Raw genomic sequence first — 25822 nt, 5'->3', positions numbered from 1 at the left:
TACTAAACACCTACTATAACTAAATGTCTTGTGAGACATCAACTTTGCACCCAAAGACCTTAATTATTAATGCATATGGCTATGCTAAGTTTATATTAATTTCTTGGAATGAAATGCAAATATGAGGTAATGCATTGGAAGGAATGATAGCTTTCTCATTTCTTTTAATTTCTTACTAAACACCCACTCTAACGAAATGTCCTGTGAGACATAAACATTGCACCCAATGACCTTAATTACTAACACTTGACAACCAACAATAAATGCATCTAATTTGCTATTTAGAACCAAATCCATCCAACCGATAACGAACATTGCCAATAAATATATACAATTTGTGGTTTGTGTTAATTTGATTTTTTATATTAGTTGACAAAGAGTAATAGATATTATACTATGAGAATTAATTATGCTTGGTTTATAATATGAACACACTTGATTTACCAAAGTAAATAAACAATATGAACATAATTGCTTTTGCATTGAGAACATCAATTTTCCAAATGGATAATAAATTGAATTAAAAAAAAAAAAATGTTCTGATTTTACTCTCACACAATCACACCATAAATGTGCATCCCCTCGTATTATTTATTTAAAGTGTTGTTAGGGTTTGCTTAGAATAAGAAATGACATTATGAAGGATCTGTTGTTTTTGTTAAAAATATAATATTATTAAAATAGAAAATCTCAATCTTGTAAGTTAAGGAAATAAATATATAAAGAAGTACTTTATCAATTTATTTATATTAGTTTTGAAGATTGTTTATGAGTAAAATGATGGTTGAATTTTATATAATGTTGTGTTTTATGTTATTTTTATCTTATTAATTTCTTTTTACATTAAGTTTACATTAAATATTTTAGAATAGTTTTCAAATTAATGTGATATGAATTCCTATTTAATTGCAATCAATAGCCCCACGAGGGTAGGCGAGTCGGTAATCACAATGCGGGCGGTGAAGTTCGTGAGAAAGTCACGCTGAGTACTGAAGGTCACGGACTAACCCGGAGCCTGTGGAGAGGGGCGCGCGCATGCTACCAGTGGTTATAGTGGTAGTGGTCAGAATCGACCCCATGGTTATAGAGTTAGTGGTCAGAATCAACCCCGTGTAACACGAGTCGCGAGGCTGCCCTGTTGCCGATTCCACTATAAAAGTAAAAAAAAAAAATTGCAATCAATATTTTGGAAGAAATTCCATAGTATTGTTACTAGTTTAATTTTACAACTCTCCAACTTTTATATTTTTCTTTCCACTCTAATATGTTATATTTGTATTTTTGTAACTTCTAAGAAGAGAAAGACAAGACAATGAACTTGTAAGAAGAGAAAGACAAGACAATGACCTCAACATATCATTTGCTATCATTTTTAAGTAAATTTCTTTTTACTCATTTTCTATCTAAATAAATATACTTCTCTACTAAGATATAACTTTTATTATCATCCATTTTATTTTATGTTATAGTTTCTTGAACTTTACCTTATAGGAAAACATTTTTTAATCAAAATCCTCTAAACAGTGTCTCCATGAAACAAATCCATGAGACTTTTCCTTTAGTTATTTGGGGATTTTGTTGTTACAAAATATGCCCGCAAGGGTGGGCTGCCCTCAAATATGCTCAGATGTTTCCAGCTGATTCACAATTTCATTCTAGGCTTTCCGTCCATGCTTTTATATAATAAAATTATAAAATTATGGAATCAGTGATAACAATATTGATGAATATTAATAATGTTTTTTTGGTTATTCATTGGGATTTAAATAAAACATGTACATATTAAGTTTAATAATGTTTTTTTGCGTTATATTGGGAATTAAAATTTAAAAAAGCATGTACATATTAGGTTTATCAACGAGGTTAATTTCATTATACAAAGTGGTAAAAAACATAAGACAATATTTTGCCAATTTTAAAAACAAATTTGTCTAAAAATAAAAATATGACTGTAACCAACAGAAATAGTTTTGTTCGTATAGAAAACTTGATAATAGAAAGCAATATCAAAAGACTAAAAAATACATGAATAATTTCTAAGATTCAACTGATTCAAAATAGGAAAGTATCCCACACGAAGAAAATCTAACAATAACATAGATTTTGCTAAAAATATTCCAGTATCCAAATTAATATTAAAAAACAATATGTACATTTTGAAAAACATTTCCAACCTATTAAACATGAAATAAGTACCTTGTATCCAAAGATAATGCTTTTTTTTATAAAAAGTCTGTTGTTGTGATTAATTCTAATAGATGTACTAAAATCTAATTCCTCATCTCCAAAAAGAACTGAAACTTCCAAATGTACTTTATTTTTGCGGACCAATCTCTTACAACATTTACAATTTCTAAAAATTTATAAACATCATATATTTTTCAATTTTGCACGATGGAAAAGCCCAAAAATAAAAAGAAAAGAGAAAAGAAAACACAAAGACAAATATTCGTACGTAGATCTATGTTCATACAATTTAGATCTAAGATATATATGTGTCTGTCATGTGTGATTTGAGTTTAAGTGCCAACCATTTCCATGAGACGCCACACCTTCCCTGCCATCCTCGATACATTGCACGTCTAATCCGGGGTGGACCTTGTCTGCTCGATAGCGAAGAATATAACTGAATTGCATCATGCGTGTATGGATGAAAGAGATGTGGAGACGTGGTAGATGTTCAGTGAAACGGGGGCTCTTCGAAACAGGGGGTTTATCGTTATGTAGACCATGGTTTCTTCGGGATTCATTTTTTCTATGAATTGATTGCTGATTGTTCTTACACGTCTCTCCCAAAGTTAACTTACTCCACCTGTCAATATAGTTTTTAAGGATATTCAGCGTCTTTTATAATGAAATGAGCAGCAACAACCGTAAGATGATAACACATTCTCTGATAACACATCTTTTCGAGGTAAATTTATTGTTGGGTGATTTATGGTTGTTAATTTATTGCGTAGGTTAAAGAGGTTATAAACTAGCATTTGCACCAGATGTTGCAAAGGAAACGCCGTTAAGGCATAAATTGAAGAACACAAATACAACAAAAGAATATTTTGATAAAGAATAAAAATATATTGAACGCTCAAATCAATGCCCCATTAACTGAAACCAGTTAGTAGACATATCTATCAACATTAGGATTATACACAATGATCAAGAAATTTCCCATATACAAACAACACCTTCCACAACAACCTTTTGTCACATTCACAAAGGAATAAGAAACTTTACTCTGTTCTTTCTTGGGTTCAAAGAAAACTGAAGAGTAACCATGACTATCAAAAAGCAATAAATTAGATGTCACAAGATTAAAGCTAAAGATAAGACAAAAGAATACTAATATGGAATGGAATTTCAACAAAGGGACATGCCATTTTGGAAACATACCCTATAACATGACATAGGTCACAATCAAAAGCTGAAGATGGTCCATGAACCAAAATAGATTTTATATTTTTTATGCCATAACAGGGCCAAAGAAGATTGGTAAGCTAGATACGAAAGGAATTAAAATGTTTAGATATTTGTTTTCACATATTCTAATATGATCCCACTGTAGCAGAGTGAGGTACAAATGTTGGAGAATTCCTAAAACAATCGAGATTTTTTCAATTTTAGGACTCGAACTCAGATAGTCAGATTGCTGCCACTCCTCCTTCCACATTTCCCTGCAGATTTGATTGAATGAGGCTTTCAAGCATCAATGTACCATTACAAGGCACCATGGCCCGTTGGCAGAGAAAGTAAGTTGTGAGTTGAACATCCCATGGTTGAACACTGTGGCAACACCTATCTCCTATGTAGCATGTGCATTAAACTGCAACCCTTGAAAGCACGTTGGCTCCTAAGGAGTAAGGTTACTAACTAATGATTGATCCACATACATGGTGGACCAATTTTTGTTGAAATTTATGATTAAATGGATTGAAATTGTAGAGCCTGATTGGCACTGATGGACTCAGTAACAAATCTCTACTTCACCCTGATTATGCACTATGGGTTTCATATACAATTTCATGGAACAAACAAACAATTTGATTAAAACTGTAGATTGTGATGGTATAGCTGGATTCAACAATAAACATATACTGCATCCTGATTTCTGCAAGATCATGAAAGTAAACAAATAATTTGGCTGTAATTGTATTTGTAGATTTTGATAGCATAGAAGGATTCAGTAACAAACAACTTACTGCACTTGAATTATGCCAGTTGTGACGTACAATTTTCTCAATCAAAGAAACAAGAATATTTTTAGAAATGAGGGCCAAGGTCGCTATTAAATGCAGATTCTACATAACAGATAGGTAGAGCCAATGTCTTTAAATGAGATTTTTTGGAGTTTCCTAGTGAAAAAATTTGTGGCCAAATCTTGATTTGTGTTGTTTAAACTGGCTTTTTAATTGCATATATAGATTCAACACCCTCAAAAATCTCTGGGGCACTTTCTTTGTGAAGAGTTCACCTCGAGAGCTTGTGATTTCAATGAATCCCCAGCAGATTTTAGACAAATTTAATAAGAAAACTTTCCAAAAAATCACATTTAAAAACTATTAGAATCTAAAAATATCTTGCAATCCTAAAAATAAGAGCAAGTTCAAACCATTAACCTTGCTGTTATCTGCCAGATTCCTGATATATATAAAAATGCCCATGGTTGCCCCTATAAACAACATTTGCTCACCTGAAAACAAAGCACTGCTATCAAAGAGAGGGGAGATTGCACGAATCACAAACAAACGAAAGAGACTGTTAAACATTGTTGCTTGTTGCAGATTCTGTTTCTTTCTTGCTTGGAGTTATAGTATCTGTCCTTACCTTTGAGTATATTGGCTGTGAGATAAGAAGTGAAGAGAAGCGGAGGACACCATTAAAGCAGCAGTAGCAGAGGAGGTTTCGACTGGGGCGACCTGGGAACACGTCCACATTACTCTAAACTCTTGATCTCTCCATTAGTCCTGTGAATGTGTTGCAAGGTCACCCCAGTCGAGCCTGCTCTGTCTCATTTATTCATGTGACCCAATATGCAGGGGAAACCCTTTCTGAAACTGCGTCAATGAATGTCTGTAATTTATAATTTATTGAAATGAGATTGATAGAGAAGGAGAAAGGAACCAAAATCTGGTAGTACACGCAGTACACGTGAAGTGCAGATATGGCCCTGAGATTTATGTTGAGTTAGGTCGAAATTAGATGGTTTCACACACTGTCGGTGGAAGGAATGGAAGGGCTTAATCTCCTCCATATTTAGGTTGAAAGGACAGTTGCCACGATGGGAGGTCAGTATGAAATTGCAATGTATGGAATGTAGTCCAGTACTATTTTTACCAGAAAAAATTGAACAGTACAAACAATAATACTTTATTATAATAATAGAACGAATTGAAGTATAGTAAGGTTTGAAGGTGTCAAAGCCAGTGTGAATGCTGACATGTCTAACAGTGACTATTGAGACTATGACATTAGCCAGGGACTTGCACACCAAAACCCAAAACCAGTTTCTGGCCCGATAAATCTTTTGTTCATGGATGATATGTTATAAATCATATACATTTCACAACTTGCTTGACCACGGCAAGATAAGCACCGTACCTACCTAATGTATAAAAGAAGACTGATAAGCAGGAGGAGGGGCAGGCAGTCCACTGCCAAAGCGATGGTTGCTATAATTAGTAGAGGAATTGTAAGAACCGTGCTCTAATATGTCTGATTTTGAGTCTGAGTCAGTAAAGAAAAATGCTCAAATGTAACTATGTGCTCCTTCAGCAACCATGATGTCATGGTGACTTGGGAGCTCCACAGGCAATTTGTGAATTTCTAACCATTACATTAACCCACTTGCAACTTCTCTCGGTAATTCTTTCCTCGCATCTCTATTAGATACTTAATAGACATTTTAACATAGGATAATGTATAAAACACAGGGAGAACATCAAGGTGTACAATGGAATTTATTGTGAGTATTAAAATGTTTAGATATTTGTTTTCAGATATTCTAATATAATCCCACTGCAGCAGAGTGAGGTACAAATGTTGGAGAATTCCTAAAACAAAAAATACTTGTGCCATTTTGACTTCTTTTGAAGTTGAAAATTCTTCGGAGAAAGACTAATTTCGAGATTTTTTCAATTTTAGGACTCGAACTCAGATAGTCAGATTGCTGCCACTCCTCCTTCCATATTTCCCTGCATATTTGATTGAATGAGGCCTTCAAGCATCAATGTCCCATTACAAGGCACCATGGCCCGTTGGCAGAGAAAGTAAGTTGTGAGCTGAACATCCCATGGCTGAACACCGTGGCAGCACCTATCTCCTATGTAGCATGTGCATTAAACTGCAACCCTTGAAAGCACGTTGGCTCCTGAGGAGTAGGGTTACTGACTAATGATTGATCCACATACATGGTGGACCAATTTTTGTTGAAATTTATGATTAAATGGATTGGAATTGTAGAGCCTGATTGGCACTGATGGACTCAGTAACAAATATCTACTTCACCCTGATTATGCACTGTGGGTTTCATATACAATTTCATGGAACAAACAAACAATTTGATTAAAACTCTAGATTGTGATGGTATAGCTGGATTCAGCAATAAACATATACTGCATCCTGATTTCTGCGAGATCATGAAAGTAAACAAATAATTTGGCTGTAATTGTATTTGTAGATTTTGATAGCATAGAAGGATTCAGTAACAAACAACTTACTGCACTTGAATTATGCTAGTTGTGACATACAATTTTCTCAATCAAAGAAACAAGAATATTTTTAGAAATGAGGGCCAAGGTCGCTATTAAATGCAGATTCTACATAACAGATAGGTAGAGCCAATGTCTTTAAATGAGATTTTTTGGAGTTTCCTAGTGAAAAAATTTGTGGCCAAATCTTGATTTGTGTTGTTTAAACTGGTTTTTTAATTGCATATATAGATTCAGCACCCTCAAAAATCTCTGGGGCACTTTCTTTGTGAAGAGTTCACCTAGACAGCTTGTGATTTCAATGAATCCCTAGCAGATTTTAGACAAATTTAATAAGAAAACTTTCCAAAAAATCACATTTAAAAACTATTAGAATCTAAAAATATCTTGCAATCCTAAAAATAAGAGCAAGTTCAAACCATTAACCTTGCTGTTATCTGCCAGATTCCCGATATATATAAAAATGCCCATGGTTGCCCCTATAAACAACATTTGCTCACCTGAAAACAAAGCACTGCTATCAAGGAGAGGGGAGACTGCACGAATCACAAACAAACGAAAGAGACTGTTAAAAATTGTTGCTTGTTGCAGATTTTGTTTCTTTCTTGCTTGCAGTTATAGTATCTGTCCTTACCTTTGGGTATATTGGCTGTGAGATAAGAAGTGAGGAGAAGCGGAGGACACCATTAAAGCAGCAGTAGCAGAGGAGGTTTCGATTGGGGCGACCTGGGAACACATCCACATTACTCTAAACTCTTGATCTCTCCATTAGTCCTGTGAATGTGTTGCAAGGTCACCCCAGTCGAGCCTGCTTTGTCTCATTTATTCATGTGAGCCCAATATGCAGGGGAAACCCTTTCTGAAACTGCGTCAATGAATGTCTGTAATTTATAATTTATTGAAATGAGATTGATAGAGAAGGATAAAGGAACCGAAATCTGGTAGTACAAGCAATACACGTGAAGTGCATATATGGCCCTGAGATTTATGTTGAGTTAGGTCAGTATGAAATTGCAATGTATGGAATGTAGTCCACTACTATTTTTACCAGAAAAAATTGAATAGTACAAACAATAATACTTTATTATAATAATAGAACGAATTGAAGTATAGTAAGGTTTGAAGGTGTCAAAGCCAGTGTGAATGCTGACGTGTCTAACAGTGACTATTGAGACTATGACATTAGCCAGGGACTTGCACACCAAAACCCAAAACCAGTTTCTGGCCCGATAAATCTTTTGTTCATGGATGATATGTTATAAATCATATACATTTCACAACTTGCTTGACCATGCTAAGATAAGCACCGTACCTACCTAATGTATAAAAGAAGACTGATAAGCAGGAGGAGGGGCAGGCAGTCCACTGCCAAAGCGATGGTTGCTGTAATTAATAGAGGAATTGTAAGAACCGTGCTCTAATATGTCTGATTTTGAGTCTGAGTCAGTAAAGAAAAATGCTCAAATGTAACTATGTGCTCCTTCAGCAACCATGATGTCATGGTGACTTGGGAGCTCCACAGGCAATTTGTGAATTTCTAACCATTACATTAACCCACTTGCAACTTCTCTCGGTAATTCCTTCCTCGCATCTCTATTAGATACTTAATAGACATTTTAACATAGGATAATGTATAAAACACAGGGAGAACATCAAGGTCTACAATGGAATTTATTGTGAGTATTAAAATGTTTAGATATTTGTTTTCAGATATTCTAATATAATCCCACTGCAGCAGAGTGAGGTACAAATGTTAGAGAATTCCCAAAACAAAAAATACTTGTGCCATTTTGACTTCTTTTGAAGTTGGAAATTCTTCAGAGAAATAATCCCAACAGCAATGTTAAGATACACACAATAATCCCAAAATAGAGACATCCAGTTATGCCACTCTAGTAAGATCACCTGAAATATCACATAGAAAACAACCACAAACCAAGGATCGCCCATGTGGCATGGCACTGAAACCGTTTACAATGTTAGTAACAAAATGAGGAAGGATACTATGACATTAGCCAGGGACTTGCACACCAAAACCAGTTTCTGGCCTGATAAATCTTTTGTTCACGGATGATATGTTATAAACCATATACATTTCACACTTTGCATACGTATAGAAGTTCAGTTCGGCTAAACTTAACAGAAAGGAAGTATATCTCTAGGTGATAATGACAACTCTTCCATGTTACACTTAAGCTCAGTACCTTGTAAGGATTTTGTGCTAGAGGGTGCAGATTTGTGTAATAGTAGATAAAAATCAACTCTCTAATACCATTTTTAAATATTTCTAATAAATTTTTATATTTCTAAATCAAATTCCATGAATTTTCCAGAATTCTTAATTCCATTGCTAATTTGTAAATAGCTGCACACATATGTTATTGCAGTTTAGGGTGGTATAACTGTGTACACTGTTCCAGGTGGGAGAAATTTGTGCATAGATTGATAAAGGAAAAAAAAACCACTTGCTATTCAGAAAAAATACCAAAAAAGGTCGTGAAAATAAATTAATATAAATACATACTCGCCTTGATTTTTTAACCATTAAAAAAAATTAGCATTTATTTTTGTTCAATATAATATAAAATAACAAACAAACATCTTCAATGAAACGAGATTCGAAAGAAGGAAAATCTTGAATTTGAAACTATGTGGCATGTAAGTTGTCTGAAATTTGAATATACAAACTGAAATTAATGAACATCAGTGACATTATTTCGTCAAAGCTCTACTCGTTGGAGCCAATGCACAATATATTCATTCACAAATTCCAAATACAGTCAAAGGACACACAATAAACAGACCAAACGCAGAAGCTAGTCTTCCACAATTTTCAAGTATTGATATCATTATCTGATTGGATACTCAAAGTAGAAAAATAAACAGATACATTCAAACTATTCACGTTTAGTGCAAATATGTAAAATGCAAAAGGGCAACCCTTACACTACAAGGTGGGTCAGTGCATCTCAAGAACTGAACCAATAAGAAGCAACCCTCGTAGCCACAATAATGACCCACAATAATGACCCACATTCAAACCCTGGAGGCATAAAGCCTTGATCTTGTGTATTATTTAGTTGAGTTTGATGACCATGACCACATGTTAAGTGACAATGGTGGTGTAAGAAACAGTCTCTTATTCAGTTTGTGAACCCTACCGAGATCATGTGGAGTTGGGTTTCATAAATCTAAAAATGAGAGAAATGAAGACATAAATGGTACAAGAAACAGGTGTCTTATTAAGTTACTCAGGCTGTGGGCTTTACTGCAATAATGCAGAGTTGAGGTTTACAACTCACCATGCATAAAAAAACAAGAGAGAATTAAGGACGAATGGTACAAGAAGCAGGTATTTTATTCAAGTTGTGGGTTTTACTGCAGTAATGTGGAGTTGGGGTTCCTTTTTACCTATAGATCCAAGAATAAAATAAAAAGGAATGAGGGCACGGATGGTACAAGAAATATGCACTTTTTTCAAGTTGTGGGCTTTACTGCAATAATGCAGATTTATGAAAGAACGGTACAAGAAACAGGTCTTTTATTCAGGTTGTGGGCTTTACTGTGATCATGCGAAGTTGGGATTCTTTTTCTCTCACAGAGCTATACAAAGGGCAGGAATGAGGACAAGTATGGTACAAAAAATTGTTCCTATTTATTCAAGCTATGTACTTTACTTCAATAATGCAGATTCATAAGGTTGTTTAACTTCACTTCAATAATGCAGATTCATATAAGGATGGTATAAGAAACACGTCTCTTAATCAGGTTGTCGGTTCTATTGCAACCATGAGAGTTGGGGTTACGGTTCATGAGCTCCATACCACTATCTTGAGTTCTACGGCAATATTGCATTATTCGTATTTACCTGGCACCGTGAGACAGCACAGTCTACAGTGTCGCTTATCTTAATAAAATGTCATTGGTGGGAACTTATTCATTTAGACAAAGTTTTTGTCTTGTTCTAGAAGACTACCCTTCTCAGGCATTTCCTCCCAAGTTTCTAGTCTGGTTATTACTATCCTCGGTCTTCAATTCGTCCTTCTTCCTTAAGGCTTAAACTACAGAAAACGGTCTTGTACATCAAAGTACCATTGGTCCTTCTTCCTTAAACTACAGATAACAGTCTTGTACATCAAAATACCATTGCTAAACGATGCTGCTGTAAATCAAACAGGTGGGCTACAGTGAAAATGGTTAATTAACTTAACAGAGTACTTTCATCATAGTGCATTACATTTATATGTGCTCTAATAATACTATATGAACTCACCAGGCATATGGAACAAGTTAAGTCAATATCCAGTTTGAATCAAGAACAGTGCAGGACAAAGATGGTTTTTCACCATCAAAGGTTAGCGAATAGTCCTCCGACAAATCAGACACAGGCGTTACACCATTGCTAAGATTCATTGAGTTGATTCGGAATGCAATGAGTTCATTCAACCAGGGAGACTGAAGAATCTCCCTGGTTGAATGAACTCATTGCATTCCGAATCAACTCAATGAGACTTAAGTTAATGAATTCAAACAAATCAAAGCTAGTGAATTCCAACAAACCTAAATTGATGGAATGAAACAAAACAAAGCTACTAAATTCCAACAAAGCTAGATTGATGGAATGAAATGGAGTGATTCCATGCTTACCTGCGTATTCAGGGCCCAGATAACCAAAAGTGCCGGCCAGCCTGGTTTCAACAGAAAACTTTCCATCAGGGGCCAGCTTGACCAACTCGAAATCCGAGACCTTGGCCCTCATGTCGTCGCCCAGAAGAATATTAGAGGGCTTCAGATCTCTGTGAATGAAGCTCGTCTGTGCAAGGCTGTGCAGGTACTCAACTCCGCGGGCGACATCGAGGGCAATGGAATGAAATGGAGTGATTCCATGTGTACCTGCGTATTCAGGGGCCAGATAACCAAAAGTGTCGGCCAGCCTGGTTTCAACAGAAAACTTTCCATCAGGGGCCAGCTTGACCAACTCGAAATCCGAGACCTTGGCCCTCATGTCGTCGCCCAGAAGGATATTAGAGGGCTTCAGATCTCTGTGAATGAAGCTCGTCTGTGCAAGGCTGTGCAGGTACTCAACTCCGCGGGCGACATCGAGGGCAATGGAATGAAATGGAGTGATTCCATGCGTACCTGCGTATTCAGGGGCCAGATAACCAAAAGTGCCGGCTAGCCTGGTTTCAACAGAAAACTTTCCATCAGGGGCCAGCTTGACCAACTCGAAATCCGAGACCTTGGCCCTCATGTCGTCGCCCAGAAGGATATTAGAGGGCTTCAGATCTCTGTGAATGAAGCTCGTCCGTGCAAGGTTGTGCAGGTACTCAACTCCGCGGGCGACATCGAGGGCAAAGCTAAGCCTCTGTTTCCATTCTAGCGGCCTCAGCCCGGCCGCCGCCCATTCAAACAGATGCAGACTCAGCGGCCCCTGGGGCATATACTCGTACACCAGCATCTTCTCCCCGCCGTCGATACAGTACCCAAGGAGACGAAGCCGATGCGCTGCTCAGGCAGTTAAGGAGTTGCAGCTATCTCAACATGATCCAACGATTCAAGATGGCTCAATCGTCTAACATATCATCTAATGGTGCAAAGTAATGACACGTAGGCAGAGAGCAAAGTTGATTTCAGAGGGGAATGCCTTACGGCGTAATAAACACGTAAGACAGAGTATTCCCTATGAATATGCGATAACCCACACAAACTCCTTCCATGCAGAGGACCACCATAAAATCCACCATGGCTTTCCCTGTACTTCCATAAACAGCAAAGCCCAGATCTCCAAAGCTATATTTTCTGAAATCCTTGCCTTTTGAGGGCCCTCTTAGACCACACCAACAGCGTCATGCCATAATAGGCAATGCATGCCACCAGTGCCAGTACAATAAGGCCTGAGGGCCATCCAGTCTTCATGAAAGTGTAGGTCAATCCCAGCACCCCTGCTCCTACAATCAATACCATTTTCGACTCTAAATATGTCGGGATTAATGGAGGCTACAAGGAATAAGAGTATCTTCCATGAATTCAAAAAACTGTTAACCCCGCACCCACCCTTGATCTTCATCTTCAGAAGTTTTCTTCCCACAGCAAAAAACGCTGCTGACCCAAATCAGACGAGAAGACAGAGATACGAAAATGTGAGAACCAGAATCATAAAACAGGAAGCAGATAAAAAAATCTGCAAACTGGGGATTCGGTTCCAAAAATCTGAGAATCCAAACCAAAAATGGTCTGAATACCGCCACCCACTTCGATATACCCATAAAATTTCCCTGTGTCGCTTCAGACCTCAGGGCGTGCGACTCTTCACTGATCAGAATGTTCTTCACTGATGATCTAATGGCTGGAGATTATTTAATCGTCTAACAATCCATTTAACGGCCCACGTCGAGACACGGTTGCATGGAGGGGAGTTCGTTTCAGAGGGAACGCCTTACGGCGTAACTAGAATGAGAATGAAAATGCATAGAAATAAACAGGTGGGGATGAGTTAGTGATGAGATTTGTTATCCTCGTACACTATTGGCGTTTTAATAAACAAATTTATATATACATATAAGTTAAATTTATACATACATGCAAGTTCGAAACAAATTTGAATAATAAGTGAAATGAATAAAAAATATTTAACACTTTTACTAGAATAACAATCCATTTCGCATGAAAGAGATCCTGATTTTTCTTTATGAGCAGCTTTGCATACAATTTACCCTGTATGAACTTTTTCAAACTATATTTACATTGTCTTTATTGGACTGACTTATATCGTCTCTATTATTTTCCAACATATTTTAATGGACTGATTAACATTATATGAAAATTTCTGCGCAGCATCAACGCGCATAATGACATGTAAATTTCAAAAACAAAATGGCAATGTCACAGAGAAACGAAGGATCAACTTCAGAAGGACAGAACAGTGAACATTTTCTTTAACGTTCTGATAAATAACAGCAATAGGTATCCAGTACCTAGCAGATGCAATGGCATAGAACCAACAGCTGACACATTGTCTCTTCTTCCTATGCAGAAGAATATAAGAAACTCAAAATGGATTGGAAACATATACTTGTACGCAGCTTTCAGCTTTTCAAACAAGAGTGTTGGTAGCTCACATATTTATATTCAACTTTTTGGTAATGACAAAATCCAATAGATGGACAGAGGAGGAAACTGCACAATAATAACACAAATTCTGATATGAACTGTTGCTCAGTAAATTGCATTGATTCAAATACTTAAAGCTAAGTGATTACATAGACTCAAACTTGCTAAGAACAAAGATACTAATCTTAACTCATGTGTGATTGACACTTCGCAGTCTCTTGTAAGAGTTGCTGTCATATTCTAATTTTTTTCCAGCTCAGTTGAAGAGGTAGCACTTGGAATATCTGTAGTACATAGTTTTGTTCAGAATTGAACCATAGAAATCTTGAAGACCAAACCTCTCCACTTAACTATTAAACCAGATTTTCGAAACTAAACTCTCATACTCTACCTATCTGTGTGATTCACTGAGAGCAACATCAGAAAATGGTGAACTGAGATCCATCCTATAAAACAAACCATAAGAAATTGAAATGCATGTAACAGTGGAAAGAAAGTAGCAGAGAAAACTTATGTGAAAATGCATACTTGTTTGACTAGTTGCAGAGTCTAATAGCGAGGAGGAGGAGCAGGGTAAACATATTTGGGAGGTGTGGGGAGTTTGTGGACTGGTGGAGGAGAAGAGGGGTGGGGTTTTCCTGTGGGAGCTGGAATGTAGGGAACCCTTGTAAGAGTCGGAGGAGGGACCTCGTAAGCATGACTTGGTTTGGGAGGAGGGACCTCGTAAGCATGACTTGATTTGGGAGGAGGGACCTCGTAAGCATGACTTTACCACGATATTTATCATAATAAAACTGCCTCTTGTGTCGAGACCATTATAGAAAAGCCTTTTGGAAGGATGCCTGTTGAAGAAAATAAACTTTACACAAAACTGGCACTGCCTAGCCGCGGCCCTCTGTTAGGGTCCTAACAGTATCAGATCACTCATCTTTAACTTTACACTTTGCGAACTATGACACGCCTTTCTCTCTTGTATTCCACTTCATCCCTTTGATGCATGATAAGGAGAGCTCTTCGAACCTGAAATGAACAAATCAGCCCACTTGGTGAAAACCATGGCTATGATATCATTACTTCAGAGAAGCTGTAAACAACCTATCATATCATTACTTAAGAGAGGCTGTAAACAACATCATTAGCAAGGTTCTATAGGTGACGAAAGCCATTTCTCCCCGTGATATACATTGCCTGTTGCGCAAACTACCCATAAAATGATCTACGGGTAAGCAATATAACTCCAATATTGAGCTAGCTAACAAAACTAATTATAGAAGTAACATGTACTGACATTGGAAAATTATAATAATAAAATAGTCACTGCCGAAACTCAGCAATATAATGAGTGTTGTAATTCTTACAGTTGATTCATTCAACCCCATTCTGACCATATCATCAATCAGACGCCTCTCAGATACGTTGATGCCGATTCCCATCCGTCTCTTTATCTGTGTCTCAACTTGCTGTTACAAGCATGTGGCACTAGCATGAGCAACCATCAATTTTCTTTATTGTTGCAAATCAAAGACCATGACATAGTTCGCAAGCATAGCAGGCTTTTGGTTTGAAGAAAGAATCCACAAATATAGCTGTTCTTACTTGCTAGATTAGATGAGACGCGTACCTGAATTTCACTTCTCATTTCTGGTGTCAAACTTATTTGTTCAGCAATGCCAGAGCGTGCAGCATCCATAGTAGAAACATTGAAAAGCCTCAAAGCTTCTGTGACATGTTCCTCTGTTGCTACAGTTGACCTGCATTAAAAACAATATTTTCAATTTTTCAGATGCAATCTGACTAAGGAAATCGATTGACTTTGATTAACAATAATGCATACATTGAAAAATTACAAAATAATGCTGGGACTACTCACAATTGCATCTTTGCAATGGACCCGCTTAATCTAATAATAGCTTCTAACTGCCTCACTGTTATAGGTATGGCAGGAGAATCTCCACTTTCATGAGCCTGTTGGCGCATTTGCTGAAAATTCCAGACATAATACCGATGATTCCACAATCAAAAACCGATTGAAAGTATTTTTTTTTGGAAAACTCATATTTCCCATCCAGAAAAACGACCCACAAACAAATGAGAGTACCTGTCTAATCCTAACATAGTTATAGACCTTGGCCCTCATGTCGTCGCCCAGAAGGATATTAGAGGGCTTCAGATCTCTGTGAATGAAGCTCGTCCGTGCAAGGCTGTGCAGGTACTCAACTCCGCGGGCGACATCGAGGGCAAAGCTAAGCCTCTGTTTCCATTCTAGCGGCCTCAGCTCGGCCGCCGCCCATTCAAACAGATGCAGACTCAGCGGCCCCTGGGGCATATACTCGTACACCAGCATCTTCTCCCCGCCGTCGATACAGTACCCAAGGAGACGAAGCCGATGCGCTGCTCAGGCAGTTAAGGAGTTGCAGCTGATCCAACGACTCAAGATGGCTCAATCGTCTAACATATCATCTAATGGTGCACAGTAATGACACGTAGGCAGAGAGCAAAGTTGATTTCAGAGGGGAACGCCTTACGGCGTAATTAGTTAGAAAAATAGTGAAAATTATGGTATGATTTTTTGTAAAATTTTAGTAGAAATTGTGGGAAATGCAGGTTATTGCTGTTATATTCCAGGATTTTGGGTACCTAAAGGGTTGTACTTTAAAGAGGTTACAAATTAACCAGAAAAATAGTGGTAATTATGTCATGATTTTTGTGAAAATCTGGGATAAATTTTGGGAAATCCAGGTTATTGCAGTCAAACTTCATGATTTTGGTTACCTAAAGGGTTGTAGTTTAAAGAGGTGAAAAATTAGTCAGAAAAATAGTGGAAATTATAGCATGGTTTTTACAAAAATCTTGCAGAAATTTTGGGAAATCCAGGTTATTGCTCTCAAACTTCAGGATTTTGGGTACCTAAAGGGTTGTTGATGACACTGAATTCATTTGAACCATAAAAGAAAGATTCAAACACTCTTATAATCAAATATTTTGAAAAAAAAAAAAAAAGTCACCACATTCCAGCTAAAAATAACTTTCCAAGCTAATTTATAGCCTATAAAGCTCATCATAAATTGAATATTATTTTTATTAAAAAATGATATTACATCCAATTTCCAACCTGTCATTTTTAAAAACATAATATATTATTTTTCACCATCGTTCTTTATTAAATGTGCTCTTGGAATTGTCCTTGATTTCTTTTTTATTAATAAATCTCCCTACTATATTATTATTAGTAATGATTAGCATTATCAAAATAAAAAAATTCTTATTCAATCTTTTTCTTCTTCTTATTTTTAAAAGAGGTGAGAGGAAATTATTAAGAAAATGTTTTTATTAAAAATATTAAAAATAATAAGAAATAAAAATAATATTATATATTATAATTAAGAATTTAAAGTTAATTACTATTTATCTCTATAATTGTTTTATTTTTCTTTCATATATAATAATTTTAAATTTCAGAATTAATTTAATTTGTTGTCCGTCTAGTGTCTCAATGATATAATTTTTGGTTAGGTTGAGAATTTTAGTTGTTTAAATTTTAAATGTTTTTTTGATTGTATAAATGGACTAGTGCCTTGAAAATCTCTTGGAGCATTCAATTTCTACAAATTACATAAGGAAAAATTAAGATTCCAAGAAATTTTTGTTGGATTTTAGGCAAAATTTACCCAGAAAAAAATGCTTGGAAAATGGCAAAAACATCTAACAATTAGACTACAACTTTTTCCATTTAGAAAGCTAGTTGTGTCATTAAACAAATATCCAACATTGTCCATAAGTGCATCTAACTTGTGGTTTGGGTAGGTAGTCTTGTTAATTTGATTTGTTATATTACTTGACAAGGAGTAACAAATTTTACATAATGACACTTGATTATATTTGGATTACAATATAACATAATTGGCTTACTTAGGTAAATGAAAAATATGAAGATGATTTGTTATATTACTTGACAAGGAGTAACGAATTTTACATTATGACAATTGATTATATTTAGATTAAAATATAACATAATTGACTTACTTAGGTAAATGAACAATATGAATGTAAGTGCTTGTGCATTGAGAACATTGATTTTCCAAATGGATAATAGATTGAATTGAATTGAATTCAAGGAAACAAGAATTCATTAGTTTATATATTGTCTTTCACAATCTTATTCCTATTTTACTTTCATATAATCACACCATAGAGGTGCATCCCCTCATTATTTATTCTAAGTGTTGTTGCGGTTGGCTTAGAATATGCAATGGGGTGATGAAGGATTTATTGTTTTTGCAACTTAAAGAAAAAAAATATATTAGGATAGAAAATCTCAATATTATAAGCAAGTCCTTAAACATATAAAGAGAGGGACTATGAATTTACCTTTGCAACCACATCTATATGTTTGTCTCAAAAATTTTAAAACTTCACTAATCTCTATTTTCCTATCTTAATCACCTTATTTATGTATATTGATTTACTTTCCTCTCCCAGTCAATTATTTATGTTAATTGAGGATTTTTAGGGTAAATGGTGGAAAATTTTTATATAATGTTGTGTTTATGTTATTTTTCTCTATTAGCAGGTAACCAATACTTAGTATCTAATTTTTAAATGAAGTCTACACTAAATAGTTTAGAATAGTTTTCAAATCAGTATCATATGAATTGATATTTAATTGCAACAAATAATTTAGAAGAATTTCCATATTAATGTTACTTAGATCACTTTATTTTCTAATTTTTGATCTTTAAATCTATACCGAGTTTAAGTTTACTACCCTCGATAGTAGTTCCAACTTTTCTATTTTTCCTTGTTAGTTTAATATTTACAATTGTCTTTTTGAAACTTCTATAACAAGAAGAGAAGACAATGAAACCTTCCATCATGTAAGAGGAGTGGTTAGTAAATAATTATTCATTCATTAATGTTTTTTCTATGTATACAATCTAGCAAGTGCCATGGAGTAAATTCTTTATTAAATCTAGTTTCTATAATGCTTTTTAAATATCCACAAATTTTTGTAAATTTAGTATTTTACTCATTCATTTCTTTATATATTTTTGAACTTATTTATTTTTCTATTTAATCTAAAATACTAAAAAATGAATAAAAGCCAAAAAAATGGTAAATGAAAATTATTCATATTTCAACCGATATACTCTATGACAACTAAAATTTACAACAAAGACTTATTACATCAATTTACTACATATGAGCGCAACATGTCAATTGTAGGAATTGAATCTAGGTGAAGAGGATGACAATCATTCCTTCCAGCGACCTAAGATATTAAAACCCAATTGAGAGGATTATAATTAGAGATATAGCATAGTACATTGATTTTGACCTCTAGTCCATAAAAAGTTTAAGTTTCGACACTAATTTACAAAGATAATAAACCTCTATAGCCATGTCAAGAAAAATATACATTAACAAATAACTAAACATGTATAGATATAGAATCCCTGATGATATTCTTAGATTTGACTTCAACTTTCTTGTACTTTGTCTTAGCGGCAACTGATGCACATGAAGGAGGTCCAGTAATCTTTCCCTACACATAGTCCATAACATCTCACTCTTCCAAAGTCAAATCAAGAGACATCCATGCATGGTAATCAAACTTATCATTGAGCTTCTCATTAGGTTTGAAGTAAGATGTGGAGGCCATTGAATCTTGTCCTTGTCCAATAAATTTTAGAGATTTCTCTTTTTCACTTTTGCTTGGGCTTTCACTTCACCTCAGCTCCAATACCATGTTAATTTTTGGCATGTTCTATGCTTTAGAGCAATTTACTTCAATTGTCTTATTAGTCCAATATCAATTTCCATATGAGCAATCACATTAACATTGATAGTAAATGCAGATAGAACATACATAAAAAGAAGAAGACAAGCCAAGACAAGAGGACACAATATTTGGTGAATGTTAGGGAAAAACCCTAATGTGGGGAAACCCTTTGATCAAGTCTTCTTATTATTATTCAAAATTTCAGCAAAAAAAGAGTACCATATACAAAATTCACTTTCCCAAACACAGTCAAATTGCCATCAATAAGATGCCCTAACCAGAAAGTCAACGTTGGTCAAATTAACAGAATTACTTCTCCAAATCAGCTTGGTAAAACCCAATCAATTAAAACTCCAAGAACAGTCCAAAATAGCCCAAAAGAATCCAGAAAAAGTCGGTCAAACTTGGTCAACGTAGGTCAAACAACCCAGAAAACATCAAAATTTGAGCCAAGAAATATGGCCTGCCCAAACATAATTTCTCCCAAGAAAAACACAATCAAACAAGGTCAACTACTACCTAGTAAATGTTGGTCAAGCTTGTTGCAACTTGGTCAATTCAGAAAACAAAAAAGTATAGTCAACCCTCCCTTCACACATGTGGAGGAGAGAAGCTGCCCAGAAATATGTACAACCTAATTAGATGAGGAGAGAGAGGAAGATTATGTGAGTGATGATGAGTCTCCAAATGAGGTAGATGCTCCTTCTATTTATATGCAACATTGAGAATGAAAAGACATGACTTTTGGGCTTTTGAGCCTACATTAGTTTGCTAACTGACCTTGACAATTTGTCCATAAAAGAAATAAATTCATAATTTTGTTTGTATATGTCAGAATGAGATTATCTTTAGATCAATTCTACACTTATCGGAAAGAGGAATCCAATAAAAATATCAGCTTCGTAATATGAGTTGTCCAAGGTGGAGTTTGGCCCTAGTTGCCAATTTTAACATTGTTGCTATTGTCTTTAATTTTTTGTTAGTCTTTTCTCTATGTATCCTCTGCCTAGTTATAATTACCTTTTCATATCATCCCAATAAGAATTGTAGGTAAATAACTAGGGTGACCTAGGATTTTGAAAGAGAATAATAATATGGAAGAATGAAGCATAGTTAGAGGACTTTCCAAATTTATAGGAGAATTGAATATTGGAGGAGAAAACAGTTTAAATTGTATCTTGTTTGTAACAAGTCAAGATATAGTATTGGGTAGTATAAAAGCTAGAAGGTTCTCCCAAGTAAGAGGCAGAGAATCATTATTAAGACAACTAAATTAGTAAGAATAATTATCCTACATTTTTTAAAGAGCCTCACGATTAAAGAAGAAATCATACTTTGGAAAAGAAGGAGTCATTAGTCAAAGGAAGTAATATTGACTTTAGAGGGAGCTAGAAGCAGAACGACCTTGGATTAATACACTACTACTTGAAGTTTGACAGAAAACTAAAAAGAAGCTTGTGATGAAGATCCTCCAGAAGTTTGGGATTAGGTATCATAAACTATGATAACATCTATTAGTATAAGTTGTGGAAGTTCAGATCTTGTTGATCCATCATTATACTAGTAGTTGTTTGGTTCTTTGATATACTAATTAGGTTGGCAGTTTTGATTGATGAATAAAAGGTATTAATAGTTTTCATTTAAGATTGGCCATGGTTCCTTGAGCGAGCAGGAAGCAGAATTGTATTGGACATTGTGAAAGATGAACATATGACAACTTTGTAGCGAGTTTGGCTCCTTTTGTTGGACTATTTGATGTCATGTTAGATTCAATACCTTACATTAAAATAAGCTATATAAAGATTGTCAAAGAAACAGGAAGGTCGAAGCACACTATGACTCGTGAAATGATATAGAATGGAGCTGTGAAGCTACAACATATCTCCACTTATGAACAAGTAGCCAATGTATGGTTGAAATCCCTTCCAAAGGGAAATGATGAGAATTTTTTAGACAAGCTTGGGCTTGTGGACATCTCCTCCCACTTTGAGAGGGAGTGAGGATGGACACCTTTGTTCTCCATGTGTCATGTAGTAAGGCCAAGACTAAAAACCATAAGTCTCTTACATGAACATGGATAGGGTGAATGGTGGATTAGATAAGCATCAGGGACTGGAATTCTTGAGATATATATAGTGAACAAGACTAAAAACCATAAGTCAAGTACATTGATCCAATATGTTAAACATACATGGAACGTAAACAATGAATTTGAAATATAAGCATTGAATTGTATATATTATTGACATGATATACATTTATAGTACATTGATGTGACCCTTGGATTCATATTCCAAGTGGTCTCTTGGACTCTAGTGGTTGTTCGCATTCCACACCAACCCATAGAGGATTAGGTGTCCAACATTCCCCTCGTTAATCCGAAGAGGTATGTACAAGTCCAAGAAAAGATCTCTAATAAAAAAAATGTGCAAAAAATGCATGGAAACACTAGGCTAAATGTTCTCTCTGAAATGTTGGTATAAGGGGGGTGGTTTAAGGATGACCACCAACACTGGAACGCTTAGTGCAGTTCCCAGAACTCTTCCAAGTCTGATAAGAAGCTAAAATCTTCTACAAGAGGAAGTGTCCCTAATGCTTTGGAGAGGAAGACCTTCAATTTGAAAAATGGAGGTCTACAACCTGCAATGATATAAGGATGACCACCAACTCTAGAATGTTTAATGCAATTCCTGGAGTTCTTCTAAAACTGCAAGAAGCTTAAGTCTTTTTCCAGAGGAAGTGTCCCCAATTCTTTCAAGAGGGATAAGATCAACCTGAAAATGGAGGTCTCACCTCGCATAGATCATTTAAGGCTGACCACCAACCAATGGCATGGTCAAGGGCATCTTTGTCTCTCACTACAACTCTGAAACTAGAATGGCAGGTTATGGCTCAGGCTCGCTTGATGTGGCTTTGAAACTTGTAGATGACCTCCACTTCCCCCCTGTCATATACAAGGTGAGAATATGGAGAAAACTCAACTACAAGAAATTTTAATATTCTAGAAGAAATTCTAACATGACTGAAATATCTTCTTAGTTGTTGAAGCCTATTGTTAAGAAGTGATCCATCCAAGATGAATCTATGTTCTTACAGAAGGCTTTTTTTTAAGCATTTGTGTGAAGAATGAGTACACTAACTACAATGCTTTCACGGATGAAGATCAAAACAATGATCTTTCACATGACCAACTTTGTCACAATGTTGGCATTTAACAGTCTATTATGGCTATCATGGAAGAGGATGAAAATCTGAAACAACTGAAGGTGAATTGTCATGAAGAAATTCAGCACTCTAAAACTGGATGGGCTTTGAGTAATCTGGAATGTGAAAGGAAACCTCCTTATCATATCTAAGACCTGTTTTTTTCTTGTTATGGACAAGCTCTTCCCAAGGTCTGATGATTGATTTGGGAAGTGCAGGCTGAATTTTGGCATCTGCATGTAACTTTGCTGCTTCATTGGGCAATCAATTTGAATCATCTGTAACATTATTGACTTGTTGTTGATGGGAGTCTATTTCAATGTTCTAAACAGAAACAAGTTCAGAATGATGACTCCACTATTGTAAATCTTCCTATTGTAGTTGAGATTCAAGCTACAAAAAATCAATTTGTTCTTGTGCATTTCACAAATAGGTTTGAATATCTATGACAGTGAGTTTGTTGATTTTAATTGTTCTTTCAATAGTTGATATGATTATAGTTCTTAATAACTCTAATAAATTATCAATTCTTATCGTTATTTCAACAAATGATACGACAATGAGGAAAATATACCCACTTGTACTCTCAACACATTAAGAAGAGGAGTAGACTTCAAGACTATGAACAATCTTCTAGATGCAAGTGAGAGGAAAAAACCTTGATGTTAACAAGACAAAATGACACCTGAAAAGAGTTTAAACTGAACGCGAAGTTGAGAGGAATATAATGGATTTAAATGTATAGTCCAAATTGACAATACGAAGGCACAAAGATAATCTATTAGTATCACAAATATTGAAGGCCCAAACTGGCAATCCAAAGGCAGAGAGACAATACAAAGGCTAGTGGTCACAGTTTTCAAACCTCGGAGGCATTCACTTTCGTCGTTGCTGGAAAATATTTAGTGTATTGTTTCAATTGTCCATCACTCGATATATTTAAGATGGGTGAGTCCATTTCCAGCTTTGTGGAGCAGAATATGCAACAACAATCCTTGCTAATATACAAATTATAGAAACCTCAATTAATATGTTAGTCGGCAAGAATAGACCGAACCAAAAGTATTGGATTGCCTCTTTCTCTGCCAATAGATAGGCAATCATGGGTAGTGCATGAATCCAACACTTTTAATAGAGGAAGCACTCTCCTTTTCTCAGAAAAACAACCACCACCATGAGAAATGCAAAATATATGCCTCTTATTATCCAGAGAGTGACCTTCCTATGAGAAGAGGGTGTTTCCTCTGCTATTTTGGAGAAAGCAGAATGCCTTGTCCCCCTTTGGCAATAGAGAACCTATAACCATTTGAAGCTTCACCTATCAAAATAGTTATACAAGCTAATTGAGTCCATGTGTTCGTCTAATTTGGTGAATTCATATGGGTCGTATTTATCTCAATTTTGTTAAACCCTAGTAAATTTATCACAGTTGGGAGAAATTATATTAGGATATTGGGAGCCCACATTAACCCTAACTTCTCTGTTCCACACTCTTTTCTCCTTTTTCTCTTGACCTCATTTCTACATTTCGATCCCTTTGCACTGCTGCAGAAATGTTCAATAACAGGTTACAAGAGTATGCCCAAAAGAATTCTTTGCCTTTGCCAATTTACACCATCGTAAATGAAGGTAAATACCATCTTCCTGAGTTCAAGTGTAGTGTGACAGTGAATGGTGCATGATATGATTCGCCTCCCAAATTTGAATATAAGAAGAACATCGCCACTCAAGTAGCGGTTCAAGATTTGCTTAAGCTAGGGTTGGATATCCAGTTTAAAGAGATAAGACTACTCAAGAACGTGCTCAACAAGCTTGCTGTAAAGAAGAACATTCCACTTCCTACCTATCAATTTACAAAGGAAGGAATCGCACACTGTCCAACTTTTATAGCAACTGTAGAGATTAACGGGGAGCCATACACCGGAGGTCCTGGAAACAATAAGAAGGAGGCTACAAGAAATGTGATAAAGGTACATCTAATAATCAACTATTTGTAGGAATGGGTTCTCATTCAACTGAAAATACATAAAAGTTTAATGTTAAGAATTTTCCTACTATTCCAGAAAAGATAAATGTGGAGAACCCATGTGCAGTTGGAGGGGCTTAAGAAAAATCAATCGTGAAGGATTCAAGCGAAGTTGAAAATGGTAAGCCAAATATAAATGATGAAAATCCAAGTTTAGCACCTATAAAAAAGCCTCAACGGGATCCTATATTGGTGGAACAACATGGATTGAAAGAGGAAATGACAAACCTCAATCAAAATAAGGAACATGGATTTAAGTACCTTGAAGGGATGCAACAAGGTAGTCAAGAGGTTATTTTAACATAATCGATTGTCAAGAGGAGGAAAAGTGAACATGAGGATGTTGAACATATTTATGAGAGAAATAAAAAGGTCAAAAAGAAGAACAAGGCGCACAATGAGAATTCTCAAGTCTTGCCATTAAAGAACTGTAATAGGGTAGAATTGAAAAGCACAAAGATGCCATAAAACCATTGGCTAAAACAAGATTGAGAAGGTTAGGGATATACCAGCTTTGATACCATATTAAACATACATGGAATGTAAACAACGAATGTGAAATATAAGCATTGAATTGCATATATTATTGACATGATATGCAAATATAGTACATTGGTGTGACCCTTGGATTCATATTCCAAGTGGTCTCTTGGACTCCGGTGACTGTTCACATTCCACACCAACCCATAGAGGATTAGGTGTCCAACATAATATAAGAATGGTCTAGAGGATTGAAATTTGTATTATGACAATGGATTAGGAAATGGTCCTATGAGGACATATAAATGGTGTCCTATTGAATTCTTCCAAACATTGTGCTCTGACCCAGTGGAGAGATAAAGATTACTTGTCAAGGCCTTGGTATTTTGACAAAGTTGGTTATGATGATGTTATCATCAGTGATGCTTATCAATATGGATCCTTTCTTATATAAGTCTTCAACATGAATATCCCAACGAGTCATTATGAATACCTTCCTAGTTAACAGAGAGTGTTGAG

At 35.6% G+C, this 25822-nt stretch overlaps 1 protein-coding gene across 1 annotated transcript; it reads right to left on the bottom strand.

The window, feature by feature from the left end:
- Nucleotides 1-14014: 14014 nt before the first annotated feature.
- LOC149261023 (DNA replication licensing factor MCM5-like) lies at nucleotides 14015-15726 on the bottom strand. The gene is made up of 4 exons (XM_089381008.1): nucleotides 15685-15726; nucleotides 15436-15565; nucleotides 15173-15274; nucleotides 14015-14834 (listed from the first exon to the last, which is right to left on the bottom strand). Exons 1-4 carry the CDS (start codon nucleotides 15690-15692, stop codon nucleotides 14751-14753), a joined length of 324 nt encoding a protein of 107 aa, XP_089237134.1. The 5' UTR covers nucleotides 15693-15726; the 3' UTR covers nucleotides 14015-14750.
- Nucleotides 15727-25822: the final 10096 nt, after the last annotated feature.

Source organism: Pinus tabuliformis, chromosome 6 (assembly GCF_031772625.1).
Source record: "Pinus tabuliformis cultivar Carrire ecotype Pingquan chromosome 6, CPIR1, whole genome shotgun sequence".
Taxonomy (NCBI): Eukaryota; Viridiplantae; Streptophyta; class Pinopsida; order Pinales; family Pinaceae; genus Pinus; species Pinus tabuliformis.
Note: the sequence above shows the minus strand (reverse complement) of the source record. Positions and strands in the feature narration are given on the sequence as shown.